Source organism: Sus scrofa, chromosome 6 (genome assembly GCF_054392235.1).
Source record: "Sus scrofa isolate SSC_HxYL_T2T_F1_AM1 chromosome 6, Sscrofa_HxYL_maternal_Yorkshire_Landrace_v2.0, whole genome shotgun sequence".
In the NCBI taxonomy this organism is placed as follows: Eukaryota; Metazoa; Chordata; class Mammalia; order Artiodactyla; family Suidae; genus Sus; species Sus scrofa.
The window spans coordinates 141,636,012-141,648,909 of NC_139388.1; the positions used below are offsets into that span (position 1 = coordinate 141,636,012).

Below are 12,898 nucleotides of genomic sequence, written 5' to 3' on the forward strand. Positions count from 1 at the left end.
TCTGTGAGAAGCAGCAGACTTAGGGATCAAATTGTGGAGTCTGAACTCCAGGCCCACTGTGTGGCTTTGAGAAGTTACTTAACCTCTCTAGGCTTCAGCTTCCCCTGGCACATAGAATGCTTGGCTCCATGCTCATTCGATGTCCCTGATATTGACAGTGTGAGGTCCCAGATGTGAGTACCCTCACCGCCCCTGACCCTGGCACTTAGAGTCTACAGTAGGAACTCAACAATCCAGTGTAGGGGTTGACACACTTTATCCGTAAGGAAACAGTAAATATTTAAGGCTCTGTGGGCCATACAGTTTACATGCTAACTTCTCGACTCTGCCATTATATTATGAAAGCACACAAAGACACTAAGAAACAAATAAGCATGGCTGTATTCTAGAAAAGCTGTACTTAGGGACACTGATATTGGAATTTCATATATTTTCACATCATGAAATCTTCTTTTGATTTTTTCCCAACCATTTTAAAATGCAAAACCCATTGTTACTTGCGAGCTATATACCAACAGCAACAGGCTGGATTTGGCCCAAGGGCTGTTAGTTTACAGACCTTGGTCTAGTGCTCTCACGTCAGCAAAGTTGTTAAGCTATATGAACCAGAGTTTCCTTATCTGTCAAATGAAATTAATAATGTCCATCCTGTAATCCTGTTGTGGGATAAGAGATATCTGTAAAATATCTGGCAGGCTGTCTGCCAGAGAGAAGGCACTCAGCAAATGGCACCTTCTGTCATTTATAATGAACTGTTCATCTTATGAAAAAAAATGCTAACACTCTATGATTCAGGAAGACTAGGTGGAGCAGGGCAGGAATACAAGGCAGAAGTGCAGGCAAGCAAAACAGAGCTGCAGGTTTACAAACCAATTTGCTCTAAAACACACATCTATGAGCACGTTGCTGAATTTACAGACATGCAAATAAGCAGTCAAAAAATAAGCAAACTGTACAAAGGAACTCCAATCACCTTACTCTCTTGACTTAAAAGAAGACATGTGGTTTATTCTGGATGTCTAAATTGCTGCCATATGTGTACCGCCCTCCTGGAGTAAAGGGACTATTCAAATAAAAGTGTATAAAGTCTGTCTCTGACCTCAAAGCCTCCAGGAGTTCACACTACCACACTGAGACCAAAACAGCACCTCCTTGGAAGAATTCACAGCTGCTCAACATCTGGGTGGGGGGGAGCATCAGGCTCAGGATATGGAAAAGCTTAGAACTTCCTTTCAAATGAAATTTCAAGGGGTCATCAAAGGCTCAAATATATATCCCTAGGTCTGGAATTCATTATTTGCTCTTCATTTGCATTTGCTTTTTTTTTTTTTTTTTTTTTTTGGTTGCCAAGAGTCTGACCAAGAGAGGTATCCTCTCCTTCTGATTCCTGGTCAGTAGGCAATCCTTTCCCCCAGCCACCCTTATACTGTCCTCAGCACCTCTAAGTTTAGCAGTCTCCTCTAGCTCTAAGGATGAGTAACTGAACAAACATGATGTCCTATATAGCAGCTGCTTGAAACATGGCTACTATAACTAAGGAAGAACAACTTTTACTTCATTTTATTTTATTCAATTACTTTTAAAAACTGATAACCAATACAACTCTTGGAAAACTTTTAAGCATCTCTGGAGTAACTTATATATGTGAATCTACTTTTTTAATTGTACATTTTATAAAATCTAAATAGAGATCAAGTATTTGCGATGAAAATTTAGCATTTGAACTGAGATATGCTGTAATGGCAAAATACACACACAATTTTGAAGACTAATGAAAAAAGAATATAAACAGCTCATTATTAACTTGATATTGATTACATATTAACATGAAAATGTTTTAGATATATTGGGTTAAAGAAAATATATTATTAAAGTAAATTCTGCCTATTTCTTTCCTCTTTTTTTGGGGGGGGGCACACCCATGGCATATGAAATTTCCCAGGCTAGGGGCTGACGTGAAGCTGCAGCTGCCGTCCTACACCGCAACCACACGGGATCCAAGGTGTGACTGCGACCACACCACAGCTCATGACACCACCAGATCCTTTAACCCACAAAGCGAGTCAAGGGATCAAACCCTTGTCTTCATGGATACTAGTTGGGTTCTTTATCACTGAGCCACAATGAGAACTCCCTTTTTGCTTTTTTTAATGTGACTCTTAGAAAATGTAAAATTGCCTACGTGGCCTGCATTATACTTCTATTGGACAGCATATCTATATAGCATTAAATACAGGTATTATTGTCATTACTCACATGCATCACAAAGCTAATGGGACTCAGAAACTCTGCAAGCCACAGTCTTCTTCCTACCCATCTCCTGGAGAATAGCCCTTCTCTTCTAGCTACCGTTTTCTCTGATCCATAAGGCAAACCCTTATAGAGAGAGACTTGCAGTTCTCCTTCTCTAGAGTCAGACACATTGTTGGGGCAGAAAACACCAACCACCACCAGGAACCACAGCCCTGCTCTCCGCAGGTGTGTATCCCATTTGTCCCAAGGAGGAGACTTGTCCCAGCACAGTTATTCGCTCATTCCAATCCCTAAAATCTAAGATGAGGAGTTCCTGTTGTTGCTCAGTGGGTTAAGAACCCAACTAGTATCCATGAGGACGTGGGTTTGATCCCTAACCTCTCTCAATGCTTTAAGAATCCAGCATTGTGGTGATGTGTGGTACAGGTCTCAGATGTGGCTCGGATCCCACATTGCTGTGGCTGTGGTGTAGGCGGGCAGCTGCAGTTCCAATTCAAGCCCTAGCCTGGGAACCTCCACATGCTGTAGGTGTGGCCCTAAAAAGACAAAAAAAAAAAAATCTAAGATGAGCTCCACGTGCACATCTTAATCCCACATTATGACTCCTTCCCAGTGCAGGACATATACATTTTACTTACAATTCCTTTGTGATCATGATCTTCTCAGAACAAGATGCAAATAGAGTTTTCTAACGGACCAAGTTTTCCTTTTGTGTCTGATAAATGCACAGCTAATAAATTCCTTAGGAAACCAAATAGCTTTTGAAATTAGAGAGAAGTCCCTTCCAGTCAAAAGTTTTCAAACCTGAATAAATATTAAGACATGACTGAATGAACATGGGTGCATATTTATATTTACTATGTATATGCTGAAACACACACCTTTTTTTAAAATACAAACACTAGCTTGACTTAAGTACAAAGATCTCTCTTTTCCTGGCCCCTTAGCAAATTCTTCAAGAGTTAACTTTCCCCCACTTTCCCAAATACCGGATGGTGTGAGCCCCCAGCCCTCGTCATACAGGAAATGAGATAGAGGCCTGGGGATTGAGCATATGGGCAACAGCTTCTCTGAGAATGTCCCTTACCCCAAGGCGGCTGTTTATTGAAGTCTCTGGATCCCTTAGGCCAAGATTTCTGACTTTAAATCAAGTGAAAATCAGAACCAGAGCCTACTCTCAATTCTTGAGGTTGTAGAGGTAAGAAAACAACAGTAAAAGCACAGATAATCGCTTTATCTCTATGAGCCATTTTCTTTACCTTCCTGCTGACAAACCTTAACAAACCTGCTAACAAGGAAAGGAATTAACCAGTTTGGGGTTTAGCTCCTCTCCCTTTCCAGGCTCTGGTGGAAGTGCTAATTGGCAACAAGATGCATACAAAGTGTACCTCAGAGTAGCCAGGGACCGACAGGATCTGGATAATCCATAAATTGAAATAATGAGCCTTTTAATAACCAGGAGCTAACTGCAGCTTTCTGTAATGGGATCCTGGTAGCACCTATAAATCTACCCTCTCCAATTAGAAAAGGGCCTTCCTCCACTTTTCTCTAAATCCAGGAAACAGAGAACCCATCCAGTTCCCAAGCCTCAGGCACAAGCATGTGTTATTTTCTCACAAACAGATAAACATTTTCCTCCTGGGGCAGAGATATCGTAACTTTCCCCAGTCATCTGCTGGAAAGCTTAATGGGTTCCCTCTGCTTTCCTCAAATATAAATCCTTCTTTCTCCCACAGGTCCCCAAGACAGGTTTCCTTGATTCAAGCTGTTATCTGATTATTAATAATACTAATAATAGTTTTGCCTATGTGTACAGCACATTCTGCTTTGCAAAGTTCATTCAACGAGCTTCATCTCTTTTGGACTCCAATACCACCCCAGGGGAGATTCCTGGTTGGGAAGCCTGTGGCTTATATGATCGATCTGTTGGTCTCTTTAAGAAAGAGCATATAAAATTATAAATACAAAAATGCCAGAACCTCTTCCCAGAGCCTTGGAGGGCCCCTGAAGCTTGGGCTAAGGGTAAATCCAACCCTGTATCACTCCTCTTTTTCACTCCCACCTTCCAAGGGACATAGGGGTTTTTCATGAACGGGGGTATGGTCATATGACTTGCCCAGGGTCAAAGGGCTATTGGTGGGGAGTTCCCGTTGTGGCTCAGTGGTAACAAACCCGACTAGAATCCTTGAGAATGTGGGTTCAATTCCTGGCCTTGATCAGTGGGTTAAATATCTGGTGTTGCCTGAGCTGTGGTGTACGTTGCAGACACGGCTCAAATCCTGCGTTGCCATAGGTGTGGTGTAGGGCAGCAACTACAGCTCCAGTTTGACCCCTAGCCTGGGAACCTCCATATGCTGCATTTTCAGCCCTAAAAAGACAAAAAAAGGGTGGAGGGAGCTATTGGTGTCAGAGGCAGAATTAGAACCTTCATATTTCCCCTCTTATTTATCTGTGGCCTGTCTATATCCTCTAGTTCCTCTGTCACAAAGGAGACTCCGAGGAAGGAACACATAAAAATAACCCAGCTAAAAGCAATCCTCACCAGGAGGATGTTAGAAAGCTGTCTAGACTGAGTTTGGCCCCAGGGAGAAGATGGTGAAATAAACTCAAAGACCCTACCAATGGTCACTGAATTGGCACTGAAGGTAAAAGACACACTATATCACTCCCCCCGCAGAGCTGAGGTTAACCCCACCTACAGCACTTATTAACCAGAGGACCTGGGACAAGTTACTTAGCCTCTCTGAACCTCAGTATCTTTGTGTATAATAAAAGTTCACATGAGAGGATATATGTAAAGCACTCAGCACAGGACTCAACCTAAACACTCTAGGTGTTCAATAAAGAGCAACGGTTATCACTGCTGTTGTTTTCGGTTCATCCAAAGAGCAATGCTTTGGCACAAGCAACTCATCCCCCAAAGAATGCTAAGGGAAGTTGCAAAGGCATGTGCTCAGTCATCAAAAGCCTAAAAATTAGCAGGGTAGCTACTGAGACTTGAGCATTCCTTGGGCAGCAGAAAGAAACATCACAGCAGAGTTATTAAACAAAGTGCCTTGTCTGTTCTACTTGCCGGGGTTATCTTAGAGTTTCAGGCTTGCAATCTGTGTACCTGGGAAGTTCCTGTAGTTTTCTTCTCAGTGAAGCCATATTATTTGCCAATCCTTGGAGACCCCATACTTTGAGAACCACAAATTGTGGTTGTGGGTGTTGGGGTTTTTTTTTTGTTTTTTTTTTTTCTTTTTTGTTTTTGCTTCTTTGTTTCTATTAACCCAGGGAACCAAAATGATCATCACAAAATTGACCTGAGGAATTTATACTTTTCTTCTTCCCTCCTTTGAGTCTGGGTCTCTCTTCTCCTCCCTCCAGATTTCAAATTGGCTCCAGATTTTATATGAGAAGCAGTAACAGATCTAAAAGAAACAAACTGAGAAGGAATTTAAGGAGCAAACTAACTGATGAACTCTAATCTGCTCGCTACAGGTTTGAGTGAAAAATCCATGCTATGCTCAAGAAGAATTCAGCCATTCACAGAGGAGGTCAGGTCAGGCTGATGTCTATATTTGGCATCTCAAAAAAAAAAAAAAAAATTACATCATTTATACATTCAACATTTAGGGAACACTTTACCAAGAGTCTGGCTAGTTGTTACAGATTATCGAGTTGAATAAAACAAGGCTTTTTCTGCCTCCAAGATTCAATTAGGTAACTGCCAACACCACCGCTCATATATTTTCACACACCTGTCTTCTCACTGAATCTGTAATTTTTACTTAGGGCAAGAACAGTATTCATTTACATATGCTTAGTAAACACTAGCTGATGATTTACTAAAGGCTCCTGTGCTTTATGAGTTCATGGTGAAACAAAAGAGTTGAGCATATAAATAGCAAATTAAGATTACAGGGTAATACTGCTGCTACAGAGAAAAGAGCCAAAGCATGGGGCCACAAAGGAAGCCTGCTGAGGCAGGGGTAGGCGTAACCGCAGATGTGACACTGAAATAAGAGTTGAAAGATAAGGAGAACTCTATCAGTGGAGGAAAAGTGATAGTAGAGGGAATTTCCTGCAGAGAAAACAGCATGTACAAAAATAACTAATAGCTAATAATTATCAAGGACTTTTTGGGAGTTCCCATCGTGGCGCAGTGGTTGATGAATCCGACTAGGAACCATGAGGTTGCAGGTTCGATCCCTGCCCTTGCTCAGTGGGTTGAGGACCCAGCGTTGCCGTGGGCTGTGGTGTAGGTTGAAGACACTGCTCGGATCTGGCATTGCTGTGGCTCTGGCGTAGGCCGATGGCTACAGCTCCGATAGGACCCCTGGCCTGGGAACCTCCATATGCCATGGGAGCGGCCCAAGAAATGGAAGAAAGACAAAAAAAAAAAAAAAAAAAAAAAAAAAAAAAAAAAAAAAAAAGGACTTGTTACATGTTGAGTTCTATTCTATAGAAATTAGCTCATTTATTCCTCATAACCTTAAGAAGTAGACACCATTTTTGCTCCCATCACACAGATGAGGAAACTGAGGCTTAGAGATTTCACTGCTGGACCAGACTGATCTGACACCAGAGCTCAGGTTCTCAATCCCTAAGATACATTCCAGGGGCACAGAGCCATGAAAGGAGGTGCTAAAGCTAGAGACTTGGGATGCATTTGGATAAGAGTCTGGATCGTGGTTAAGGGAGTAGTAGGTGGTGAGGCCAGACACATGAACAGGGGCCAGACTCTAAAGGAACCTGAATGCCAAGCTAAATAGCTGGATTTATCCCACAAGGATTGGGGAGCCAAGACAAGTATTTAAGTCTACAAATGGATTGATCAGCACTGCACTTTAGCACAATACTCTGAGATAATGTGGAAGGTGAGCAAGATTATGAGGAGCCAGAAGGAAAGGAGGTTATTTCAAAAGGCAAACTAAATACTAGGTTCTGGACAAGGCAGAGAGAATAAGGATAGAGAATAATGGGCAGATTTGAGAGACCTTCCTAAGACAGAAATTGATGCAGTAGGGTGAAGTATTAGGACTGGGGCAAGGTGGGGGAGAGAGTAAATGTGAGCACACCAAGCCCATAACTTGATATCAACATTCACCCAATTTCCCATCAGTCAAGATCAATGTCAAACAAGGACAGGTGACTGGTAGAGAAGATACCAGCTTAGTCATATACCTTTTGTGTTACTGTCTAACTCCATCAAGTTCCCAGTCTCATCAAACTGGCAAAACCATAGTCTTCTCCAAGGCAGAAATAATTCACAAGTGTCTTGTGTCCACATGTGTCTACTCAGTGTCCATTCACTGCAGAACTGAATATCAAAAAAAACCCTTAATACACCTCACTAAATATTTGTTAAACACCAAAGTTACACGACATACTGTTCTCCAAAAGTAACTGCTGACCAAAGGCAGAAATTATAAAAGAAAATAGAAGCAGGTTTTATTACATAAAAATTTCTTTTTTTTTTGGTCTTTTTTGCTATTTCTTGGGCCGCTCCCGCGGCATATGGAGGTTCCCAGGCTAGGGGTCCAATAGGAGCTGTAGCCACCGGCCTACACCAGAGCCACAGCAACGTGGGATCCGAGCCGCGTCTGCAACCTACACCACAGCTCACGGCAACGCCGGATCGTTAACCCACTGAGCAAGGGCAGGGACCGAATCTGCAACCTCATGGTTCCTAGTCGGATTCATTAACCACTGCGCCACGACGGGAACTCCTATTACATAAAATTTTAAAGTATCTATAATTTATAAAAGATAATGGTTTCTATAACTTTAAAAGTTTTACTTTACTAGTAAAAGTTTTACTTTACTAGTTTTACTTTACTAGTAACCAAATATATACAATACATTAAATACCTTTCTGGTCTATCAATTTTTAAAGCCTTAAAACAACCCATGGAAAGAGACTGGCCCTAGATTTGATTGTCCACAGTGATGCAGCTCCCCAGGAGAGCTGCGTAACCAAGAGCACAGCCAAAAATGAATCTTCAAAGGGCTGAGGTTGTTGTTAATGCAGTAAACTAGTCCATCCTAGCTAACATGTGGATTTTCCCATTTAACCCCTAGAACAACCCAGTGAGGAAGGCATGATCATTCCCATTTCAGAAACTGGAGCCTTCGAGTCAAGAAACTTGCTTGTGGTGATACAATTAGTAAATGGTGGATCCACAGTTAAAACCCACATATTTCTGGTTTTGAAGCCCATGCAATATGGAGTGAGTATATATTCCACAATTAAATGATTACTGAGGGCAGAATGAGCCCTTAGATAAACACTACCTTGAGGAGATATTTTGTATGCCCCCAAACATTTAGTGCCATGGGATAGGCTTTTCCTCTTAGCTAGTCAAAGATTCCTATTTGGGATCACTATTATAGGCAATAATGATATGTTAATCAACCCCTTTATATCTCAGTTTTCTCTTTTTTTTTTTTTTTTGTCTTTTGTTGTTGTTGTTGTTGCTATTTCTTGGGCCACTCCCGGGGCATATGGAGGCTCCCAGGCCAGGGGTTGAATCGGAGCTGTAGCCACCGGCCTACACCAGAGCCACAGCAACGCGGGATCCGAGACGCGTCTGCAACCCCCACCACAGCTCACGGCAACGCCGGATCGTTAACCCACTGAGCAAGAGCAGGGACCGAACTGGCAGCCTCATGGTTCCTAGTCGGATTCGTTAACCACTGTGCCACAACGGGAACTCCTCAGTTTTCTTATATGTAAAAATGGATAATAAGATCTACCTCAAAAATCTGTTGAGAAGATTAGATTTTCCACACAGAATAAAGTCGACCCTGTCTCAAAAGTTATCCTTCTGAAAATCAAGCTCCATCACAGTAAATCATATTCAGTCTTCAAAACGCACCCTCAATACCGTAAGCGGGAAGCCTGTCTTGATTATCCAATTAGAGGGCTCACTGCTCTCCTACTCCATGCTTCTATTATACCTTCCATAGCCCTGCTATTCTTCACATTGTAACAAAGACATTCATTTACTTAACTATCCCCCTTAATATGCCGAAAGCCAGTTGAGAAAGGAGTCCATGGCTTATACACTGTGATGTCAACACCAAGATCAGGGTCAGCATATGTCAGAAAATATTTCATTGAGGAGTTCCCGTCATGGCACAACAGAAACAAATCCGGCTAGGAACCAAGAGGTTGTGGGTTCGATCCCTGGCCTCACTCAGTGGGTTAAGGATCCGGCATTGCCATGAGCTGTGGTGTAGGTCACAGACATGGCTCAGATCTGGCGTTGCTGTGGCTGTGGTGTAGGCTGGGGCAACAGTTCCGATTAGACCCCTAGCCTAGGAACCTCCATATGCCGCAGGTGCAGCCCTAAAAGGACAAATGACAAAAAAAAAAAAAAAAAGAAAAGAAAATATTTCATTGAAAATAACAACAGGATAACATGTGACCCTCACGAAACCCTGTCAGGCATTGAACAACTTGGGGAAACTGAGGTTCCAAGTTGCAGTGACTGTCTAAAATCATATGCAAGAGACCAGGTTTGTACTGTACCTGAGTCTCTGGATTCTCCACTCCACCACACATGGCCTTTTAAAGACAAGGAGAAAAGGCCCACCGCAGGTCATCAAAACCATCGCTGCACAAAGGTACTTTGTTTCTCAAAGGTGGTTAAGGATTCCGAATGGTATTAGGGCATCTTAGAAAGTCATCACCTGAGAAAGTACAGGAAATAGAGCTAAAATATAAAGAAGGTTGGAAGATCTGGGTCTAAATCCAGGCTCATTCTTTAATTCTGTTCACTTGGGCAAATCTCTTAAATTCAGGAGCCTCAGCTTCCTCATGTGTAAAATGAGGTTTTAAACAATGATACTCAGCTTATAGGGTTTGATGTAAGAATAATAATTATATGAAACGGGGAGTTCCTGTTGTGGCAGGAGAAACGAATCCGACTAGTAACCATGAGGCTGCAGGTTTGATCCCTGGCCTTGTTCAGTGGTTAAGGATCTGGAGTTGCCATGAGGTCGAATATGCGGCTCGGATCCTGCATTGCTGTGGCTGTGGTGTAGGCCGGCAGCTGTAGCTCCAATCAACCCCTAGCCTGGGAACCTCCATAGGCCATGGGTGTGGCCTGAAAAAGCATTAAAAAAAAAAAAAAAGAATTATATGAAACAGGTTGAGAATATATTAAGGATTAATTCAATCATAGTTATTATATTTCAGAAAAGAAATAGCATATATGGAATGCCTATGCCATAAAATAATTTTCATATATTATTTCATCTCTACAGCAACCCGGTAGAGTATAAAAACCCTATGATGCTATCACTTTAATCTTACATTGAGGAAAATGAGACTCAGAGGCATTTAAGTAACTTGTCCAAGGTCACACAGGTAGCACTTAGCAGAGCCTGCTTTCAGACCAAGGTCTTTCTGAGTCCAAAGCCTCAGTCTCTGTTCTTTGCAGTTTACCTGCCTGCACCCCAGATAAGTTCCAGTGTAGAAAAAATAAGGAGGAATCAGATATGCCCCAAATGTCTGAGGTCAGTGTGAGGGACTAGAAAGGAAAGATTGGATCACATTCACATGTAGCTTGGGATGTGTATGAAAAATGTTTGGAACATGTGCAAGATGAGGCAGGGGAGAAACCAAAAGGGAAGAAGACAGCCAACAGCAAATGTCATGCTCCTCAACTTCTCTTTCAGCTAATAACACAATAATAGTAGAGATGACTCATAATCATATTTCAGTCCTTGTGCTAGGAGTCTCCAAGGTAAAAATCCCATATTGTAATACCAGTGTGTTGTTTCCTCTTGATCTTACTACCATTATGTCCCAGAAAATGTTCCAAAACCTAACAGAGGAAGTTCAGAAAAATCACAGGAAATATCTAATCTCCTTTATTCTAAGAAATGGAAACAAACTCTTCAAGGTTAGTTCTTATGTGCATCATTAGCAAAAAGGCATGTTGGAAGAGGATTCAGGTAACTAATAAAGCATAGATGGCTTCAAATCACCCTACAGAAAAACAAAAGCTCTTTCACAATAACATAACAAAAAAACTTGATTTCTGGTGTTTTCCTCTGTCACACAGCTCCCCTAAACTTGGAACAAATAGGCCTTTGCATTCTCCAGTCAATGCCCAGGAAACTTTCATGCTGTAAATGTTTTGAGTCATGCAGTCAGCAGTCAGGTTAGGCACAAGTAGAAATGGCAGCACAGAAAACCAAACCAAACAAACAAACAAAACTCTCCTTGGAATAAAAAGTTCTCAAGTGAGGCACCATACCAAGTTCTCCCACCTGATGCCACAAGGCTGTGAACCCAGAAAGATGCATAGTCCAGGCTTAGAACGCAAACTTGGAGAAAGAAAACAAAGAAGGGGTGGCTCAGCAGACTCTGATAGGGAGTGAAATAATCCTGCCTGTTTAAATTTATAAGGACAGTTTGAAATTCTCTACTAATACATCCATCCTCTTGTGAACTTTTCCGAAGTAGAACTAATGGCATAGAAGTTAGCAGATCTCACAGAAAACTCATTCCTAAGGGACTACCTGTAAACTCAGAAGTTTCTGTCTTCACGTGATCAAATGCTCAGCAGAACCCCCTCTTGCTCACTCACCGGCACTCAAAGTGCTTTACCCCTCAGCACCAAAACCCCCTGTGCCCAGCCTTTCCTCTTCTCTGCTTGGCCCCAGAAAGGCCTCAGGCAATAGAGCTGCGGGACCCGGGGGAGCACCCCTCCCCTCCCTGCCATCCCCATTATTCGGCACACAGCCCTGTTCTCCCCTGGAGCCAACAGTCTGCAGCTCCTTCAATGCAGGCGCGAGCAGGCAAGAATAGTGGGAAGAGAAGCTGTGCCAGCTGCATGTTTCAGAATCTCCCTCCATATGCATTTGCCAAAGGAACAAAAAGAAAATCAACGCCAGGAAGACAACTGAGATGAGGATGCGGTGGGACCGCGGCTGACTCCGTGCCTCTTAGCAGCAAGAGGCTGGCCAACCACGCGTCCGAGCCATAGATGCGAGTGGTTACCTTCAGGATGCAGGCCATGGCGCTCCGCCGGCCCTCCTGCCACCAAGCAGCCGGCGCGCCTGGGTCAGGGGCAGTCCCGGCGGCAGGCTGGAGGCTGGTACCGCTGCAGGACCGCTCCAGCCCACATTCCCGCAGATCCTAATAAGGGGACCGCGGTGCGAGCTGCGCGGGCACAGGCCCCGCCTCTTGGGTCGTGGCCCCGCCCCCGACCCCGTCAACTGGCTGGCGGCCTGCGTGGGCCCGCCCCCAGGTCACGTGCCGTCCCTGGCGCCGGCGGCTGACTCTCAGTGCTTGCTACTTTTCCTTTTTTTTTTTTTTTTGTGAGCATTCTGTAGTTCATCGTATATAAAGTCTCTCATCAGCGACCAGGGAACTGGGTCCCTCTGGGGAGAGAGAGCGGCCTTTTCTTCTCGATTTGGTCTCCTCTAACGGATCAGAGAACGCCTAGCAGACACTTCACACTTTTTAAAAAGTTAAGTGGGTTTGGCTACATCAAAGGATTCTTCAAAAGTAGCAAATCAGATTCTCCCTGAGCCGTTTAAGGATAGAGCCTTCAGTCTACTTTAAAATTCTTTGATGGCCTTATATAAAATTAACAATTTGCTATTAATAAAGGAGCACAAATGCCTATCGCCGAAAGATGCC

The 12,898-nt window shown here is 43.1% G+C and overlaps 1 protein-coding gene across 2 annotated transcripts in view; it reads right to left on the bottom strand.

Moving 5' to 3' along the window:
• ST6GALNAC3 (ST6 N-acetylgalactosaminide alpha-2,6-sialyltransferase 3) overlaps positions 1-12,441 on the bottom strand; it is a 569,262-nt gene extending 556,821 nt beyond the window's left edge. The window contains exons 1-2 of one of the 2 annotated variants that reach the window (XM_084964682.1): positions 12,254-12,441; positions 9,773-9,933 (exon numbers count right to left, since the gene is read on the bottom strand). In XM_084964682.1, coding sequence (XP_084820808.1) covers positions 9,773-9,805 — 33 coding nt within the window. In that variant the 5' untranslated portion in view covers positions 9,806-9,933; positions 12,254-12,441. The remainder of the gene's footprint in view (positions 1-9,772; positions 9,934-12,253) is intronic. The other variant, XM_021097752.2, reaches the window with a different exon arrangement.
• Positions 12,442-12,898: the final 457 nt, after the last annotated feature.